Source organism: Haemaphysalis longicornis, unplaced genomic scaffold (genome assembly GCF_048455015.1).
Source record: "Haemaphysalis longicornis isolate Haplotype H1 unplaced genomic scaffold, Haemaphysalis longicornis Haplotype H1 scaffold_9, whole genome shotgun sequence".
Taxonomy (NCBI): Eukaryota; Metazoa; Arthropoda; class Arachnida; order Ixodida; family Ixodidae; genus Haemaphysalis; species Haemaphysalis longicornis.
The window spans coordinates 96,772,503-96,791,366 of NW_027526460.1; the positions used below are offsets into that span (position 1 = coordinate 96,772,503).

The 18,864-nt window shown below is 50.5% G+C and overlaps 1 protein-coding gene across 2 annotated transcripts in view; it reads right to left on the reverse strand.

The window, feature by feature from the left end:
- The window catches only part of LOC144152330 (transmembrane protein 181), a 31,935-nt gene extending 15,355 nt beyond the window's left edge, over positions 1–16,580 (reverse strand). Inside the window, exons 1-6 of one of the 2 annotated variants that reach the window (XM_077683595.1) lie at positions 16,220–16,580; positions 13,178–13,364; positions 9,591–9,681; positions 7,937–8,070; positions 6,377–6,502; positions 4,275–4,355 (exon numbers count right to left, since the gene is read on the reverse strand). In XM_077683595.1, coding sequence (XP_077539721.1) covers positions 4,275–4,355; positions 6,377–6,502; positions 7,937–8,070; positions 9,591–9,681; positions 13,178–13,364; positions 16,220–16,371 — 771 coding nt within the window. In that variant the 5' untranslated portion in view covers positions 16,372–16,580. Of the gene's footprint in view, positions 1–472; positions 2,128–4,274; positions 4,356–6,376; positions 6,503–7,936; positions 8,071–9,590; positions 9,682–13,177; positions 13,365–16,219 lie in introns of those variants that run through there. The other variant, XM_077683594.1, reaches the window with a different exon arrangement.
- Between the last annotated feature and the right edge of the window lie 2,284 nt (positions 16,581–18,864).

The following is an 18,864-nucleotide window of genomic DNA, read 5'->3' on the forward strand; positions in this document are numbered from 1 at the left end:
CAACAAAAAAAAAAAAAACTCCAGCATTCGTCGTAATTGTGGCAACACTTGCTCGGAACGAGAAAGACACGCCATAGCGTACGCCCCTCCATGATTACGTCCAATGATTATCACTTCCAAGAAAATGAAAAAAAGCTAACACTTATGGTAACAGTGATGAACTAAAGGCTGTTTCGGCAGCGAAGAAGAAGCAAAGCGGCTGCAATAGTGGACTTATGCCGTGGTGACGGTTGTGAAGGTTGCGTGCAGCTTCGCTACCTTCAAATCTTGCGCGTTAGTGTGAGCTTCCTTCATTTTTTTCTTGCTTTTAATTGAATGTTTACAGTACAAGATTTCAGGAGATCCCAGAGTCAGAGACTGAAGGGGGGACCCCCTATTTGATACGACTGTTTGTTACGAAGTAGGCCTGGCCGTAACCTGCCGCCACTATGGCGCGTTGCGCATCTTGCTGCGCCGAGTTAGGCCGACCCACCTGTTGGTTGTCTCTGGGATGCTGACCCTCGCTGTCTGTCTGGCTGCGGCTCCGGCTTCGGCTCTGTTTGTGGCTTGCCCCACGGTACTGCAGCATGCCTGATGAGGATGGCAAATGGCCGCGGCTCCGGCTGCGGCTCTGTTTGTGGCTTGTCCCACGGTACTGCAGCATGTCTGATGAGGATGGCAAATGGCCGCGGCTCCGGCTGCGGCTCTGTTTGTGGCTTGTCCCACGGTACTGCAGCATGCCTGATGAGGATGGCAAATGGCCGCGGCTCCGGCTGCGGCTCCCTTTGTGGCTTGTCCCACGGGACTGCGGCGTGTCTGATGATGATGGCAAAAGGCTGATCTTGTGGCCTGGCGGCGGCTTGGAGCGCTGACTTTGAGTGTCGTCGCTACTCCCGCTACGGCTGCTGCTGCTGTGGCCAAGGCTGTGGTTACGTCGTCCACTACGACGCTGCCGCAAGTCAGATCGCGGGTAGGAGTCTCCCGATTGGTCAGCACTACGGGCATCCTCGGATTGGTCGCGATCTTCGTACTGCTCGCGCATGCGCAGACGCTTGATGTACGCTGCTTTGGTGACCGCTTTGTCAGCTTTCCTGCGGACCGGGCACTTTGGACTGTCGGCGGCGTGGTCCTTTCCGCAGTTGACGCACCTGGGATCGCAAAGGTGCCGTTGGTCCGGATACGACAGCTGGATGCCGCAGAGCCGGCAGCGATGCGTGCCGGCTCGAAGACAGACGTCCGCCCTGTGCCCGATGGCGAAGCAGGTGGTGCAGAACTGCGCCTTGGGGTGATGCGGCACGCAGCGGCGCTCGGCTTGGCGGTACAGCACCGTGCGGGGAACGTGCGTGCCCAGAAAAGTGATGATGGCGGTTTCCGTGTGCCCCATCATCCGCGCGCTGAGGATGGTCACGCCAAATTTGGCGCTGAGTTGAGCTTGGAGTTTTTTGGGCGAGGTGCCCGCGCGGACGTTGTGGATGACGCCCTTGCAGGAGTTCTCCGGGGGCAAAATGTAGGTGCACACCCGGCAGGCTCGAGCTCCGAAAGTGACGAAGTTGATCTTGTCGATTTTCGCCGCGGCGGCGGTTCTGGCGGTTTTGATTATGCCAATGTTTTTCTTGCGATCGATAAAGAGACGGGTGGCTTGCACTTCCGCTTGGGTCAGATGGGCGGCGAGTTGCAGTGCCGTCATGAGCTCTGCCGGCCGAGCCTCGTTGAGGGTGAACCCGCCTTGGGGACGAAGGATCAGCGTTAAGGTCACTTTGGGTGACTTATGATTGAGCGCGTCTGGGTTTGGGTCTTGAGCGCGTCTCGGTCCGACACTCATGGCGCAGTGTATTATGGGATCAGGCAGGCGCAGCAGAAAAGTGGGCGCAAAAGGCGACGCTGTCGGTCTCTCCGCCGTGGAAGAGGGTGGGGAGTTCTGTTAGGCCTAGCTGAGCAGCGTGGCGTGGCGCTCACACAACGTACGATAAGGTCTGAAAACGCACTCACTGCGCCTTAAGAGTGGTGGGGGGGTTTCCGGGGGCGAAAGACGCACTCTTGGGACTCTTCTTTAGACGTTGATCGATGATTTGGACGCAGAAAAAAGCATCTTGTGCAGGGACGACATGAACCGGCCACCAACCAGCACGACGAACGGCGCGTGCTGTTCCAGCGAATAAGGGGATAGCTGTTCGCATAGCACACGTGACCAGCCGGCCAACCACGTCGCGCCAGCACGTGCACGTGCTTCGCATCGTGAGATGGGTTGCGCAAAGATCGCGTGGAAGGCTGAGAAAGAGGAGGGGCGCGTACGGGAATACGACGAGCTCGTGACCTCAAAAGCGCCATAGAGGGAGGCGAATGGCAGCTGAGCGTCGCCGCGCCTTTGCCCAAGAGAGCGCGCTACGAAAAAAAAAAAAACTGCGACCGACAAAAATTGATATACGATTTGGCTGTGCCAATAACGGGATATCGCTGGAAAGCAGCATTTATTCCTGGTTATTAAACGTTGTCCACGGCGTTTTTTACCCTACAACGGGTATATGCTCCTCTGCGGTTACGTAAGCTTTTGGCGTCAGGATGCACACTCAAGATTTAGTCAGAGTACTGGCACAGATTTATTTTGGTGCGCCCTCCTGTAGTGCTGATTGATTGATTGATTGATTGATTGATTGATTGATTGATTGATTGATTGATTGATTGATTGATTGGGGGTGCATGCCCCACAGTGAAGCAAGCTCATCAAACGTTGTAGAATGCACAACTACGCGTATGTGGTGCTCCCTGGGTATGCATGATCTTGCTATACTAGCAGCAGAAACTGCCTGGTATGCACCAGTTTAGGCCTAACGTTTTGCTTCAGGGTCAACTCGTACCCGCGGCGTGACGTACGATTGACGTACGGCGTGACGTACGGCGTGACGTACGCGGAAGACCAATAACCAAGAACGAGTGGACATACACAGCCTCTGGTCTTCTGCGCTGCTGTTTGAAAGTAAAGAACCAATAAGCCCGAGTTTCTACGCTACTTTGACTGAAAGCATGACGTTAAGCCTAATGTCGTTCCGTCGCATGCCCGCGGCGCCTCCTTCCCCTACAGTCTCTGCTGCGCAAAACTGTGTGGAGCGTCCGGAATTAACTTCCTGCAAAGACGTCGCAAACAAATTGGCACACAATCGCAGAAATTGTGCCGCACTTAGAGGTATTATCAATGTTCGGCCGGTGTCCAGTCGTCTACAGATGCGTTGAAAGTCGCAACACACCTCCTGTGACCGCTGCATTTTTTAAGGCAGAAACCTGAAGTGCCCCATTGCGCGACAAACCGCCGCTGTTGTTGCCCGGTACAAAAAATGGCCGCCGCTGTAGGCTAAAAACGTTTCATTTTGTGTGGGAATCGAACCCGGGTCTCCAGAGCAAGAACTGAGTGCGTTACCACCTCGCAACATCAGCAGGTTGCCAGCAATGGAACAAGAGCTGATCTAGCGCATGCGGCGCTGATGTCACATTGCGTGGCTGGTGAGCGTGACGGGCACGTGAGTAGTACAGGCGCACGTCAGCTACGGAGAACTTTGACTCTGCGAAAGCTGTGGCGTCAAGTGCCTTCAGTCTGGCAGTCGAAGCAATTCGCGCCAAAAAACAAACGAAAGCGAAAAAAGGTACGCAGACATGTGTAGCAATAAAGCAGCATTTGCCGCTGCTGTTGCGACGGGAAGCCTATAACTATTTCCACGAGAAGCCAAAATGCTTTCGCCTTCAAAGCGCGTAAGCAGGCTCACGGGCCCCGAGGTGGTCTCGCAAGGCTTATACGCACCGCTCGTCGCGCCTGCAGATGGACGCGCAGTTGGTAAAAAAATCCCGGGCCATCTCCACTGGCGTGAAACCTAGGGAGGAGCGGAGCATGCAGTGTATGAATGTATTCTTGGCGCCTTGGCGTTTTTGCCAACGGAGATGAAACCGTTTGGGGTAGAAGTATACAGCTTTGCTGCAAAAGTCTCTTGCCTTTGAAGCACGAAGCTCTCTAGCACGAGGCGTAAACGAGTGTCCCGGTGTTTTAGTCCCGTGACTACATGAGACGACGATTACGACGACGACGACAGGAGACACCAACAGCCTCAGCCCCCAAGGGACTTCGCCCCTAAAATGCATGTGCGTAAGGCTTATATCTCCACTGTGATTGCGCCGGGAGAGAAGTGGAACATCATTTGAGGACACACTTTGTCTTGTGTGGTCGCGGGGAAGGGGAAAATATTTAAACGTCCACGCACTGCGTGCTAACCGCAACCACCACATCGCCCCGAGTCTGAAGCCTCACTTACCGTGACGAAGAACGTCGCCAGCAGGAATATGAACCTGAACCAGATTTCCAGCTGCGTGAACGATGCGTTGTAGCTCTTGTACTGCAATTTGGAAGAGAGATGATAAACACAAAATTAAGGGCAGCCTCGTTTCACTCTTTCATAAATATATTTAGGATATTTTTTTACCATCCTCACTGGTAAGCTTCCCCTGCCACTCAAAAAGCTTATAATTGATCAATCCGTTCTTCCAGTAATGACTTGTGGGGCAGAAACTTGGGGTCTCACCAAACGACTTGAAACCAAACTTAGATCCGCACAACGGGCCATGGAACGCCGAGTGCTAGGGACAGAAACGCCGTTGAGGGACAGGAAAACAGCCGCATGGATTAGGAACAGACCAAGGTGGAGGATATTCTAGTTCAAATTAAAGGAGCCATGAAGAGAAAATGCAAGTTGGTTTTATTCGAAAGATTTCGTGTTTTATAGTGCCCCCAGCGCTTGTCCGGATACAAACGGTGCTTTATTCACTGAGAAATTAAACAATTAGGTTAAAATTTTGATTTTCCCGCTCAATCGTGCGTTTTCGTGGTCCCAAATGACATCACAGGAACCGACCGCTCTGCAGCCTAGAATACCTTCATTCACGCATCCGCCGTACAGGGTAGAGACACGTATACGCTGGCGCCGCCATTTTCGGTTGCTCGCTCGCCGCCGAAGCAAGTCATTGTGTCAAAACCGCGCTAAAATTATCGCCGCAACGCGGTTTACTGAAGAAGTTTGAATCATATTGTCTGTTTCGCGTTGCTAGGTCTCGTGGGAAACGAAAAGAACAACGCATTGAGCCCGTTGGCCCAATTGCGGCGGCACGGGACCGTTCAAAGGTTGTCTCCACCCTGTACAGCGGTGTTGGTTTGTTCCCGCGTTTCTTTACGTTCCGTAACCTAGATGGCGCCACCATACCGTGGCAAGCGTTTGGTTTGTTTTTGCCCGCATTTAAACCTGGCTTGTTTTTGTTCTGGGAGAAAATATTCGTTCCCTGAAACAGTGCTCGCTCGACAAATGGGGTCACGTAAGACACCGTTGCTTGCGTCAATCGGCCAGTGTCGTCTGAGACAACCCCAAGCCCCGTAGTGCTGTGCAGCTAAACCAAGCATGCTGTGAGCAGTACGAACAGCAGAACGCATCAGTACTTCTATGTTTACATGTGCTTTCGTAACTTCCACTGTTTGTCCCATCATCCTTATTGCTTTGTAAAGAATGTGCCCTAAATTTAAGCGCAAATCGCTCGTTCGTCTAGTTTGTAAGCTCTACCTAATTTGCGTCTGCTTCTGCCAGCCTCCGCCAATCGCAGAGCTTAGCTCATGTGACGACATAGGTTCTGTTGCGGGAAATGAGCTGGTGGGTCGCATGACCATTCCCGTTTTTCCTATAATTATGCAGCTTATTTGAGCGAAGTTTACGTTAAAAGTGGTGTCAGTATGAGTCTAACGAGACAATCTTTTGAATGAACCAAACTTGTGTTTTCTCTTCATGGCTCCTTTAAGCGAAGGATATGGGCATGGGCTGGTCACGTAATGCGAATGACGGACAACAGGTGGACCATCCGCTTGACAGACTGTCTGCCAATAGACCGCAAACGCACTAGGGGTCGGCCGAGAACTCCTTGGCGAGATGAGCTACGAAAATTTGGGGGGAAACCATGGACTCAGCTGGCACTCGATAGGCATGGCTGGAAATCTTTGGGAGAGGCTTTCGTCCTGCAGTGGACACAAACAGGCTCATGATGATGATGATGATGAATGACAGACGAAACGAGGGCGGGCGACTGTTATGCTCTGGTTGCTGTTTAACGAGTAAACTATATCCACAAAAAAAAAACCAGGGATTTATGTATCTACGTCCTAAAAACAATCCCGCGTAAGCCATCATTTGCCAACCCTGAAGGAACCAAATAATCCGTCTGGCTTACTGAGGCTTCGTCTTTCGCCACATTTTTTTTTTTTGCAGCTTTTAAACGGGCAAAAAGCACAGTTCGGATTTCTGAATCCTTTTTTTTTTATATATATATATATATAAAAAGAGCCGGGGCCGCCGACGAGAAGTTCCGGCAGCAAGCTTACGTGGAACGTGACGTCGTCGATGTGGTACTTCTCGTCGATGGTCTCAAGCCCGTAAAAGTTGACGGTCAGCAGGTACCGGGAGTAGTCCAAGAAGCCCAGGTGCAGGACCGTGAAGGCGTCGCACACCTGCGGTTTATCAGTGCAGCTGTAGACCAGATGCGTCGAGAGGGACGTATATTAGAAATAAAGGCTTTTAGAGTGTATCGGCACTCTTTTCTCTCATTGTTATGTGCCGCCAGGATTTTCATTTGGCCAGTCGGCACCACGTGATATTTGTTTACATATGGGCGCAGCCATTTTGTTTCTGGGCGCCTCTCCTCTCCCCCTCTGTCTGCTGTGCGACTCTGCCCGCACAACCGGCGGCGGTTTCGTTGGGAGAGATGGCAACACTGCAGGCCAAAAACAAAATGGCCCCCAGACGGTTCCGGGTGCACGAAGAGGCGGTACTCTTAAGCGTAGCTTATTCAGTGACGCTAGTATATCATGTACGGTATTAAAAGAATTGGTCGCGAATCTTCTTGCTTCGCTGCAAATGTCGCTGAAAGACGATAATCTTCTGACGTTCACTCCACGTAACATCCTCTCCTCTTCACCTTTTCACCCACCACTCTCTTCGCCGACCCTCTCGCTCCTACCGTGATGAATGCGACGAAGGTTTTCTCATTTCAGCAAATATTTCCGCTTGCGCGCTGCTCCCTTGCCATGTGTTCGGATCGTCTGTTTCTGTTGTGCTTGGAACGGCTCGAGGTGATGTCTTTTGCTTAAATGTTTGGTTTCACCTTGCCTATCTGCAACAATGCTTGTAATTCGTTGATTTTTGTTTTTCATTTGCTTTTCTAATAACCAATCCAACGCACAAGTCTTAATTAAACGAACGCCGGCACTTTCGCTTATATACTTATATTTCGCCTCAGATTTCCTTCGGGCTGGATAATGTGGGCGTGTATGAGCTATGGCAGCAGTTGTGGTAGTTCAGAACGGTCTTGCCTATAGATGGTATTCACTGAAAAGTTTAGCTGTCTATTTCTTCGCTTGGCAACACTGGAAACGGCCACGGACATGGCGCGGCTTGTGTTACTGCGGCCGCACGCCGCAGAAAAAGAAACACGGGCGTGCGCTGTCTGCTCCGTTTCAACCCGATTCTCAATGGTGGTGTTAACAGAGATGTTATTAATCGCACTCACATTGGAGTGGAAGCATTACTTTGCGTTCGGTGGGGTAGAGTACGTCCAACCCGCATCGTGCGCTTAGCACGGACAAGTACCGCCATCCCGCGGAGCGCGACGTAACCAGTGACGGCGCACTCACATGGTTCCCTGCATGCGGGCCTCGCCAGTGATTACAACCTATATATTATCTGTTTTCGAGCATTTTTTCACCTTTTTTTTTGACCGACCGATCGATCGACATTTTTGCGTTTAGGAAGAAAGACTACCGTCCTTAAAGCGCTGTAGCGGCGGGAAATTATAACATGGAGCGAACAGCGGAAGCAGTCGATTTAAACTGTCGTGGCCACTATGGGGTTAAGTTTCGAAACCTGCTGAAGGGCGCAGAACTCGCCTTTCCCGAGCACACGAGCTCGCGCACTCTGATGTGGGGCTGTTTGGCACCGTAAATGTTGACCACTTGACCCTTGGTGGTGACGCCCTGGACGTTGATCTCCAGGTGGAATGCTTTCCGGAACGTCTCGTCCTCTGCGATAAACGCCACGTGTCATTCTACGACTCGAGGGTACATTTTAGGTTTCGGCCACTTTCTAAGGCCAGCAAAGGGCAACAATTATAGCATGCATTTCGCATTGATTTGACACCCACTTGGTTGAACGGTTGTGTTTATAGTTAGTTTAAAAATGTACATCCAAGTAGCATTTGAGGACTGACACGGTAGGCGTGGCTAAAAATTCACTAGGGAAAGCACAAAAATAGAAAGAATAAGCATATGCTATAGTGAATAAAGTAGAATGCTTATGGGCATGCGAGCTTAAAAAAAAGAAAGATTCAAAGAAAACTTCGCAAATACGCGATTAACAAAGATCTTAGTCGGCTCATTATAGCAACCGCGGAACTGACTTTTGTGCCGCTGTTCAAGACGCATTATGTGGCGTCTATTACAAGAGAGTCGAGTAGTTCATTACTGTTTATACAAAAAGTACTGCGGGCTCGTTGAAGATGACAACGCGTGCAGTGCGTTATTACCGTAAAATCCCGAGAGATGCCCCAGCCCCGAAAGATAACCCACCCCTGTTTTTGGCACGATTTTCCGTTTTTTTTTTTTTTTTTTTCAAAAACACCGCAAGATAACCCACCCCTTACAATAGCCGGCGATGACGCCCGCGGAAACGAGGTTAGCTAGCGTAGGTAGGGTGCGATAACAGGTCACAGGAACCTGAAACCCGGCTGCGATAACAGGTCGCAGGATCTAAAAATAACATGTGCACGTTTAGGTTGGCAATGCAGCCCGCACACATGCAGAACCGTAGCGAAATCCCGAACCCGAAACGCGACCACCACGCATCCTTGAACATTCCGGTCATTCGTCCTTCGTCGCGAAGCAAGAACGGAAGGATGCGGCAAAGCTTCACCGTGGCGAAGAAAGTGGAGGTTGTCGGATGGCACCGAAAGGCCGGCAGCAACGTGAGTAAGACGTGAGTAAGGCGGCCGTGAGCGAGGAAGTTGTCCCCCGCTCCTTCAAACGGTGCGGTATATCAACAGCCCTCGATGGATCGGAAGACGGAGAGCTTCATGAGCGGCTCGCTTCGGCGATCCCTCCTTCGGCTGCCCTGCCAACCACGTCGAACTCCGTGCGTGAGGAGCTCGTCGACCTTTTGTTTGGCAGTGAGAGCGACTGTTTGTTCGACGGTTTTGACGACGAATGAATACAGTGCTCATAAACGCGTGTTCGTTCTTTGGCTGCGATACATTTCTCAACTTTTTTTTACTGCACACCGAAAGTTAGCCCACGTCATATTTTCACTTGATTTGCTCTCTATCTTAAATGGGCTATCTCTCGGGATTTTACGGTACTGAGTTGCATCCAGCTGTTAAGCGAAAGTCAAGTTGATATAGCGGCGACAAAATTGTCATGATTTTTTTAATTAATTAGCAAAGTGTGTGCCCGAATCAACACACGAATGGTAGCCGGCTTCCGTGACGAACTACGAAGAGTGTTTGTGAACTTCGCCGAGTAGTGAAAGTAAAAACTTGTCAGGTCGTACCATCCTCCTCCTTCGTTGTGATCTGTGCGATCACCCACAGTTGCTGACTGTACGCCGATAAGGGAGGGGTCTTGAGTACGAATGGTCCCGTCTGAAAGTAAGAAAAAAAAGAACGCGGACATTTTATCACCGAAGGCTTCAGAGATCAGAGATTACTGCCGTTGCTTATCGTTTTCACGCATTGCCTGTAATTCTGTGTATACGCAGAGAATATGTTCACAATTATGGCCCGTTCACACTTGCGACGAAAGCGAGCGAAAGCGACGGGAATTCTGTCGCTTTGTCGCGCGACAAATCGTTTTTTTCGAATGGTCGGGACCAATTTTCGTCGTCGCACAACAAAGCGACAGAATTCCCGTCGCTTTCGCTCGCTTTCGTCGTAAGTGTGAACGGGCCTTTAGTCAATTTTATGCGGGCTCAAATTATGCAGGTGGCGTTCTTTTTAGTGAGGCTGCCACGGTGACACTCGAGAAAAAGCGAAGGTTGTCGCTGGAAGCTGCGCAGCGTTCACACGTTCTGGATATCGTTAACGGCGAACTCCTGAGAATCGGTTGCAATCACTTGTTATTTGTTGGGGCTAGGCGCTGCTCATTCCGACCAAGATGGCCACCGGCTCTCCCATAGGCGAAAATTGCTTTAAACCGCGGAGCTGTTTAAGCTCGTGCTTGGTCCGGTGGCGTTGGCAAAAAAAAAAAAAAATAGAAAAAAAGATTTCTCCAGCGCGAGCCGCCCGGCACGAATGCCGCGTCGAACCTCTCATAACTTCGCGCAGCCGCGTAGGCGGAGCCTAAAGTCCCTTCATCTGCTTTTAGCGCCGATCAAGGGACTTTAGCGGAGCCGAGCCTCGCCTATCTATTCGCGTCGCGGCGTCGGCGACACACAGCACCTCGTGACTCCGCGCCGAGCACATCGTTTATACTCCCGCAAAACGTAGGTCGGCCGAAGAAGTATGCACCTCCAGAGGAAGTAGAAGCGTAACGCGAATGCCTTCGCGTCGCTGCTTGAGAACATAAGTTGAGACGGCTAGGATCCAATCCCGTGTATCGCGCCGAAGCCTCCGCGCCTGAACGGCAGCGAATAGCGGAAGATCCCGAGTACTGCGCTCGTGATGTGTAGTAACAAGCGAAATCGTCGGCAAAACGATTTTTCTAGGTTTTGCTAGGTTTTGCTATGCTTTGCTAAGTTTTGTTAGTTTTTACGATGTTCTTGCTAGGCTAGGCTAAGTGTCGAGGGTTGAGGCCAAGTTTAGCCGGATTTTACGAGGCCGTTCCAAATTGTCAGCGGATACCAGGGGGACGAAGCTATAGATGGCATTCACTGAAAAGTTTAGCTGTTAGTTTCTTCGCTTGGCAACACTGGAAACGGCCATGGACATGGCCGAAGCGCCACGGACAAGGCGCGGCTTGTGCCACTGCGCCCGCACGCCACAAGAAAAAAAAAAAAAAAAAAAAAACACAGGCGTGCGTCGTCTGCTCCGTTTCAACCCGAGTCTGAACGGTGGTGTCAACAGAAATGTTATTAATCGCACTCACATTGGAGTCGAGGCATTACTTTGCGTTCGGTGGGGGGACAGTTTGGAACGTCGAACACACATCGTGTGCTTAGCACGGACAAGTACCGCCATCCCGCGGAGCCCGACGTAGCCAGCGACGGCGCACTCGCATGGTTGCCTGCATGCGTGTCTCGCCAGTGAATACAACCTATAGGTTGACCCCCAGCTCCGCTGTTTCTCCAGCCTTGCACCACTATAGTGCAAGCTGCGCCATTTTTTTATTCGTTTTCTAAATAAGTAGGTAACTGCGGCCGTCGTTGCTTCTGTTAAACGAAATAGACCACAAAATGCGACCTTCGAGTTAAGTGTGAGCGCGAACAAAGAAACGGCTTGCTCCGTAAAATGTTTTTAAAGCGCTCATTTATTGTGGTAGCACTCTGTATCTCACAGACCAAACATTCGTTGTTATATAAGAAATTGCTTGTAGTTTTTGCTAAACGTTTAAAATGCTTCAGAAGCGGGTCCTAAAAGTGGTGTCGTCAACGGCATACACGCTGGTTAAACATTCACATGACAACGAAGCCGAGAAACGCGTTCTTGTCTAATATAGGATAAAAAGTCATGCACCCCTTCGTAAGTGAAGCTTTATCGTGACGGATTCTTTGGTTGTCTTCGGAGTTTGGACTGAGTTTCGACCACGTCGAAATGGAACAATGGAAAAGACGCCGGCTTCATAACGCGATGAACCTAGGTTTGAGTCTCACTTTACGGGTTTTCGCGTTACAGACGCCATCAGAAAGAACACTAAAGCTTCGCTTTAAAAGGTAGAGGGACGAGCAAGGTAACGTCATGTTTATCCGTCCTCCGTTTTCGTCTCGATTTCATCATTTTTTTCGCTTATTTAACGGCATGTGGAGATAAGTTTGACGTTACCATTTGATGCATCACAACATTTAACCTCTCTAACCACCAATACTAGTATCCCGCCAAGCAATTCTCTGTCAAGCTACTGTTGAATATTTTAGGGCTATTAGTTTTGGAGGCAAAACCAATTAGTGTCCGGGATCACGGAGCATATTCGCTACATCTTAATTAAGAAATGCTACCTTGCTGGGAAGCAAGTTCTTACGTGTATGGAAACTGCCTTGTTAATCAACCTTCAGTTTCCGGCCAAATTGCGGATCGAGGCACGCGGTAGCGATTCTCGCTACCTCGCAGCAGCGATCATGCCGGGGTGTGACGCAAGGACGTCACTGCACGTACGTACGTACGGACGGACGGACGGACGGAGGGGCCGAAACTTTACCAACCCTTCCTAGAGAAAGTTGAGAGAAGCGAGAAGCCTTTCTCACATCAGAACTGCGTCGAGAGTGCGCCAAAACCTTCGCTAAAAGTGCGTCCAACCTCCGCTGAAAGTGCGTCCGATCTAATGTTAAACCGCAAACGAAGAACGAACCTACGCGACGATTTTTCGTGCGCTCGGTAAACGCATCTGCGAACGATCTAAATGTATATACCGGTACGTGGTTTATGAGATAAAGGTATGCTATTGTACTCCTTCTGCGTGATCGATGTGCGTGTTGTCTTATCTAGAACCGTTCCTCTTTCGCGATTTTCAGGTAACCGTTTTTGGCACAGTGAAAGCCCGGTTTCACACACGCGCTGTGTATTCAGAGAGCTTAGAAGAGCTTTTCGGTGGACCAACCGGTCCACCGTTACTTTTGCGTTACTTTTGTAGCCTGAGCTACATTGGCCGAGGTTAAGCAGTTTCGCGTGGCTTCTGGAGAGCAGTGCTGCGCATGCGCGACGAGCAGTGACGTCTCACGGCACACAGCTGGCGCGCCGGAGCCGCCGCTGCCGCGACTGGACTGGATTGGACTGGATTGGATTGGAAATCGTTTTAGCAGCAGTAAGCATGATAATCAGTTAATCCTAGACAACCAGGAAACCTAAGAATAACCGGCTGAACCTTAGCTCGTGCTACGTAAATCCGGGCATAGCCGAGCTAAGCCACTGCTATTTTTTTTTTTTTTTTTTGGACAAGACGTCATCGGTTCCACTAAGAGGGCTTTCGCTTTAACAAGCCCCCACTCACGGCCATGTTGGTCTTGGTGGCGTTGTCCCCCGGCGTGCCCAGCTCGGAGGCGGAGCGAGTGACGGTGTTGGTGATGGGCGGCCCCGCGAGCCCCACGAACAGGCAGAGGCAGAGGCAGGCGAAGAACACCAGGAACACCACCACGAACTCGCGCTTGTGCATCGTGTACAGCCGCATCTGCACCGACCTGCGGCGAGAGGCTGCTGTCACGCCATCTCGCGGCCGCCAAACTTGCGCGGCTCACGCCAGCGTCGTTAGTTTTAATTTATGGACGCCGCCGTAGCAGGTGGCTCTCTGAGTCCGGATTCGCACGCACTGTGAAGTGATTTACACCCTTCGGGGGATTTTCACTGTTTAAAACTAACACCCTTACACCGTAGCAAAAACACAAGAAACACCATTTTAAAGGGTGTTTTTTAAAGGGTGTTACAAGCGACAAAACACCCTTTAAAATGGTATTTTCTTGTGTTTTTGCTAGGGTGTAAGGGTGTTAGTTTTAGACAGTGAAAATCCTCTGAAGGGTGTAAATCACTTCACAGCGTGCTCATTGAGCCAAGAGATGAACAGGAAATATGTGCCGCTCTTATGGAACTGGACAGCAGCGGAGCAATAGATACTGGTGGTGTTAAAACTATATCGTTCCTTCTCTAACAAACATGCTTCATTTTGGTGCTTTAAACAGGGATCTCCCCTAAAGCAATGAAATTAGCCAATGTCGCTACTATTCCGAATGGCGACTGGAATATTGTAAACGATTACAGACCCGTGACAGTGCTGTGTTTTTTAAAAAAAGAACGAGGAAAGGCCGTTTTTACCCGAGAAGCAAAGTGTCTTAACTATATACACATACATACATACATACATACGTACACCTGAGGAGATTTGGTCTATTTATCTGTTACATCGTGTCTACGCGATTTGTGAAATGAAATATAAAGTTTCTGCTGTGTCTCTATTTTTTACCCCCTGGGCGGAAGACCCCGCAAAGTCAGCAGTATTCTAAAGCACACACCGAATAACGTGCACGACTAAAACCCGTCCGCGCACACACGATTTTGTTATTATCAATGTTGGCATAATTAACATTTTAACGAACGCAACACATCCATTCTCATATAGCACATCAAAACTAATGTGCGCACTCGGCTGCTGAACGCAGGCCTCGAGACGCAAACTCTAGCTCATAGAGCACCTCGATCGGTTGTTGCAACTTCTTTCACTGTCTTCTCACTCATGCGGGTGCAAAACATTTTAGGTATGTGGCATTAATCTGCGAACCCTCCCCCGCGCCTTATCATTGCTGTCTGTCTGAATAGAGTCCCGTAACGAGGAGCGACATCATGCCATCTGTTAAAAAACTAAGGAACATGGAAAACGCGCACCTTGCTACGCCGCTTACGAGGCAGGTTTATATGATTCTGACCCCCACTGCATGACAATATATTCAAAGCAAGCTCTTGGCGCCGTTCGTATTCCATCTCGTTCTCAGTTTTTTTTCACATTTAGGACTATTCCTGGATTGTCAAAGTGTTCCGGCACTTTTTTTTCCGGAATACTACGTCTGCTCCGTTCGGGTCATCGACCATTGCCAAATGAACTGACTCCTTGAAAGCGTGCTTCACTTCAATAAGGGTCTACTTGCGGCGAAGCCAGAGTTGGCGGGCGCACCTTTCTGAAGTCGGCGCAGTTTTTCGCTGGTTTATCAGGAAGTGACGAAGCTGCATCACGAGCGATACTGCTATGAACTTACGAGCCCCTAACAATAAATAAAACCTCATTATTATAACTGTCGAAGTACTAGAGTGCTGAGATATATGTTCAGTACAAATACTGGGCCGGAATCTGATAAATAAAAGGAAAGAATAGAAAAGAAGATTATAGCACTATTTTCAATTGTCGCCTAATCATATATGTTAACTGCTTAGTGCGCCGAGTAGCCAACATTAAAATCACATTGTACATTTAACTGCTAAAAAAAGCGGTTAACCGACAAAATAAAATCACACTCTTAACAGGCCACCGTTCTAATTCTGTACTTGCACATTCAATTTTGTGAGAAACAATTCATCAGTCTTTCAAGCGCAGTCCACTTTTCCACTAAATCAGCGAAAGGCACGCGCCGCCATAAACACTAACCGCTCTACCGACGCTACTGGGCTAAATATACAGGCCGCTGGCGATGTACGAGATAAGAAAAAAAAAAAACAAAACGCTTCTCCTAAACCTCCCTCCGCAACCATTATTGAACGCTGCGACTTCCTCGCGTTGCTAGCTGCATTGCTATCCCAAACGCAAAGTCACCTCGTCAGGCAGCAGTTACCTAGTCAAGTCTGCAAACGGCAGCAGCCGGAAGTCATTTTGGTAATGAAGCGTAAAGGTTGCCTTCGCGACGGCAACAAAATGCAAAAAAAAAAAAAAAAAAAAGAGAACTCCCGTGTGTGCGCGGTTTCAGGGCGCGCGAAACCGCTTCGTGCGATCCCACTTAATTTGCGCCGCTCCACTACGACGCGCCTCATAAACCAAAGCGCAGCTTTGGCGCGTTAAGCTCCACTTTGAGCGTTTCGCTATCGTGCCATGCATACTCTCTCTTTCGCTACCCGTAACGAACGCACAAGCTTTGTTCGACATTGAACACGCTACAACCGCCTGCCTGCAGTGAATAAACATTACGCACAGCTTGAAATAGACGCGGCAGATTCCGGAAGGCAGACCGCTTCGTATTCGACCACCCTGAAGCTCAAGTTTCCAGAAAAACTACTCCCCAGAGAGTGTCCGCCAAAGAACACCAAAGGCATGATTTGAAAGAGAGAGAAATCTAGATGTGTTACATCGGTGGATATACAATAAGCGCGTGCTCTCCAGGCGTATCATATCACCAAGTTCCGGATTCGAGTTAGAGTCGTCCGGCCGAGATAGCGCGTCCAATCTGGTAGCTGCGCCAATCTCTCGGTGAAGCCCAGTGACACAAGGGGAGAGCACGTTCGCATTGCCGGCTGCGAGTGCGAGCCGAAAGCCAGCGATCGCCGAGGCCGGCCAACGCACCTTTCGCAGCGGTCATGGTAGTACGCGGGAGCGATGAACTTGCCGAACTGGCTGAAGAAGAATCCAAAGTGCGACAGCATGTAGCGCGTCTTGAGCTTCCAGCTGGCCACGTTGAAAGTGCGGCCCGCCGGCTGGCCGCTGGGGTAAGGCATGCCGCGGAGTCGTCGCCTGCGAGCGGGAGACGCGCTTCTGCGCAGCGCCGCAAGGCTTCTCCACTGACGCCGCCGTCGCCCCCGGCGCCCTCGTCGCGATCCGAAGGCGCGTCTCGGCGAATAAACGGCAAGTGAAGAGTGGAGTGGGAGGTGGGCTAACCACACACGCACGCGCGCACCGCGGGGAAGAAGAATGGCTGCGTGTCTGTTGCAGGGAGTGGCTGTTTGCACCTTTATCGTCGTCCGCGCGCTCATCCCTCCCTATCCCTCCTCTCTCCCTCTCTCTCTCGGTTGGGATCTCGCGGCGGGTCGATAAGTTGGCGCATGCGCAGTGCTGCTGTCCGCGCGTATGCTGTGTGCGGCGGGCGTTACGATTGAGCTGAGTGAGCTACTTTAAGCGAGCTTTGGTGGCGTAGTGGGAGGTGACGGATTAATTTAAATCGCCGACTTTTACTCGGTAATGGACACCACTCGCGAACAGGCACGGCGTTTTCTTTTTCTTCTTTTTTCTGCATTTCACCTCCGCCGAGGGCATCGTGCCTCGCTGTCTAGGAATCCAAATCTATGTCGCGGAGGAGAATCTTGAAATGTGTTCAGTGGTGCCCACCCAATCTCGAGAAAAAAAAATTGTGCGTGCGGTGACAACTTTGGGACTTATTTGAGAAACAAACATGCAGATTTTAAGCTATCTGGATTATGCTTTGAATGCGAAAGACTTATAGCTACATAGCGCGTGTGCCAAGCTAATTCTACGAGGCTACCGTAGATTCGTAGCTTCTGAGTACGGAGTTCCGGATACCAAATACACACTTAACGGGCTTGACCAATGACGATGACAGCTGCCCTCAAAAGCTCACGGCCACTTCACCAGTTCCAATTCGACTGCGGCGTCATCATGCCCACCCACTCGGGAGGTTATTGGCCAGTGAAGATTACAGCTGCCGTCAGAGACTCAAGGCCCCTCACCAATTCCCATTGTCATAATGATTCAAATCATGCAAGATATGCGCCCCCAGTATTTTTTTTTCCAATAAGCACCGCTTGAGGACCGTAGACCTCAAATCGCGACGTTACACATAACGTCGACGTGTTCAGGCCCAACGCAAGGTGAACTTCAAGTTGAGCCGCTCCACATACTCATTGTAAATCGAGGTGTGGTTACTTCAAGCGTCATACTCATTGTGCGTCAAGCTGCGGTAACCGCCAGAGTGGGAAAGCGCCTAAACTTTGAACGATGGGAACAATTACAGGAGGAACAACAACATATCATCCTGTGTTGTTCGAACTGTCCTCGTTCTCTTATTCAAAGCTTCAGCGCTTTTCCACTCCGGCTGTGCAGCGCCAACTAGCTCCAGGTGACGTCCTGTAAATGCGGTAACCGACTGACGACTTTAAATTGCAAAGCGTGGCGTTAGGCTTAACGTCGACCTGTCGCATACTCCCGTTGCTCCTCCTGTCTACTGCGCATCAAACTTTTCGAGAGCTGATTGTAGACTGGGAAGTACGGGAGGTTGCTTCGGTCCCGGTCACGTCGATTTCACAGATGGACTACCTACCTTTACGCTTGCAAACGCATCCAGGGTGGGAACCGAAATCGCAACCTTCGGATTTCGAATACGATACCTTGAAAATTTCAACTACTGGGACGGCTATGCTCTCCGCCACTGTCCAAAGTTTAAGTACATGTAGTTGTACCTTGTGCTTGAATGTGGCAGCCAGCACTACGCGGACCACTCGAAGTGAAGGGGTCCATCTTTTCGACCAGCGGGCCGCGACTCGCAGTCGATTGGCGGGGAGCACTCCTATGCTAACCATTGCACAAAACGCCAAGGAAAGCACAGAAAAGGCAGTTTGTTTCGCGAATAACGCTCTAAAAAAAATTTACACCATCTTCCCGCGAGGGGAACCATGGGTAGATGCGACGCATCGTGGGGTTTCCGTTGCGTTTCCGTTATTTGTTTCCATTTAGCGTGTCAATTTGTTGTTGTTTCCATTATATTACGTACGGTTGCGCCGACCATCGCGATAGCAGGCCATTCAAATCATCGGTGGTCATCGGATGTCATCGGAGCGGCGGAACGACTGAGCGGAGCGGCGCAGTTACCGCGTTTATATGTACCGCGCGTTAACGGTGAGGGGAATGAGAGAGAGCAGCGCATGCGCATGTGTTAGATGTTTAACCGAGCGCTAACGCGCGCTGACGCACAGCTGGCACGGCGACGGGAGCGAGCGCTAACACGCAAATGCGCTGCGGCGAGAGCGGCGTTAGCGCGCAGCTGGCGCGGCGAGGAGAATGGGGGAGGGATGCGGACTACGGACGACGGAAGACGCCGGAGGGACAAGGCGAGATGCGTCGCATCTAATAACAATTTTTTTCTACCGATGCCTCACCAATTCGGCCATTCTTCCCTGTTCTGTGACAGTGACTGTGGGCAGACGGTGGCGCGTGCCAAGCAGCAACAGTGGTTATCGACGTACCGCCATCGGCTGGCG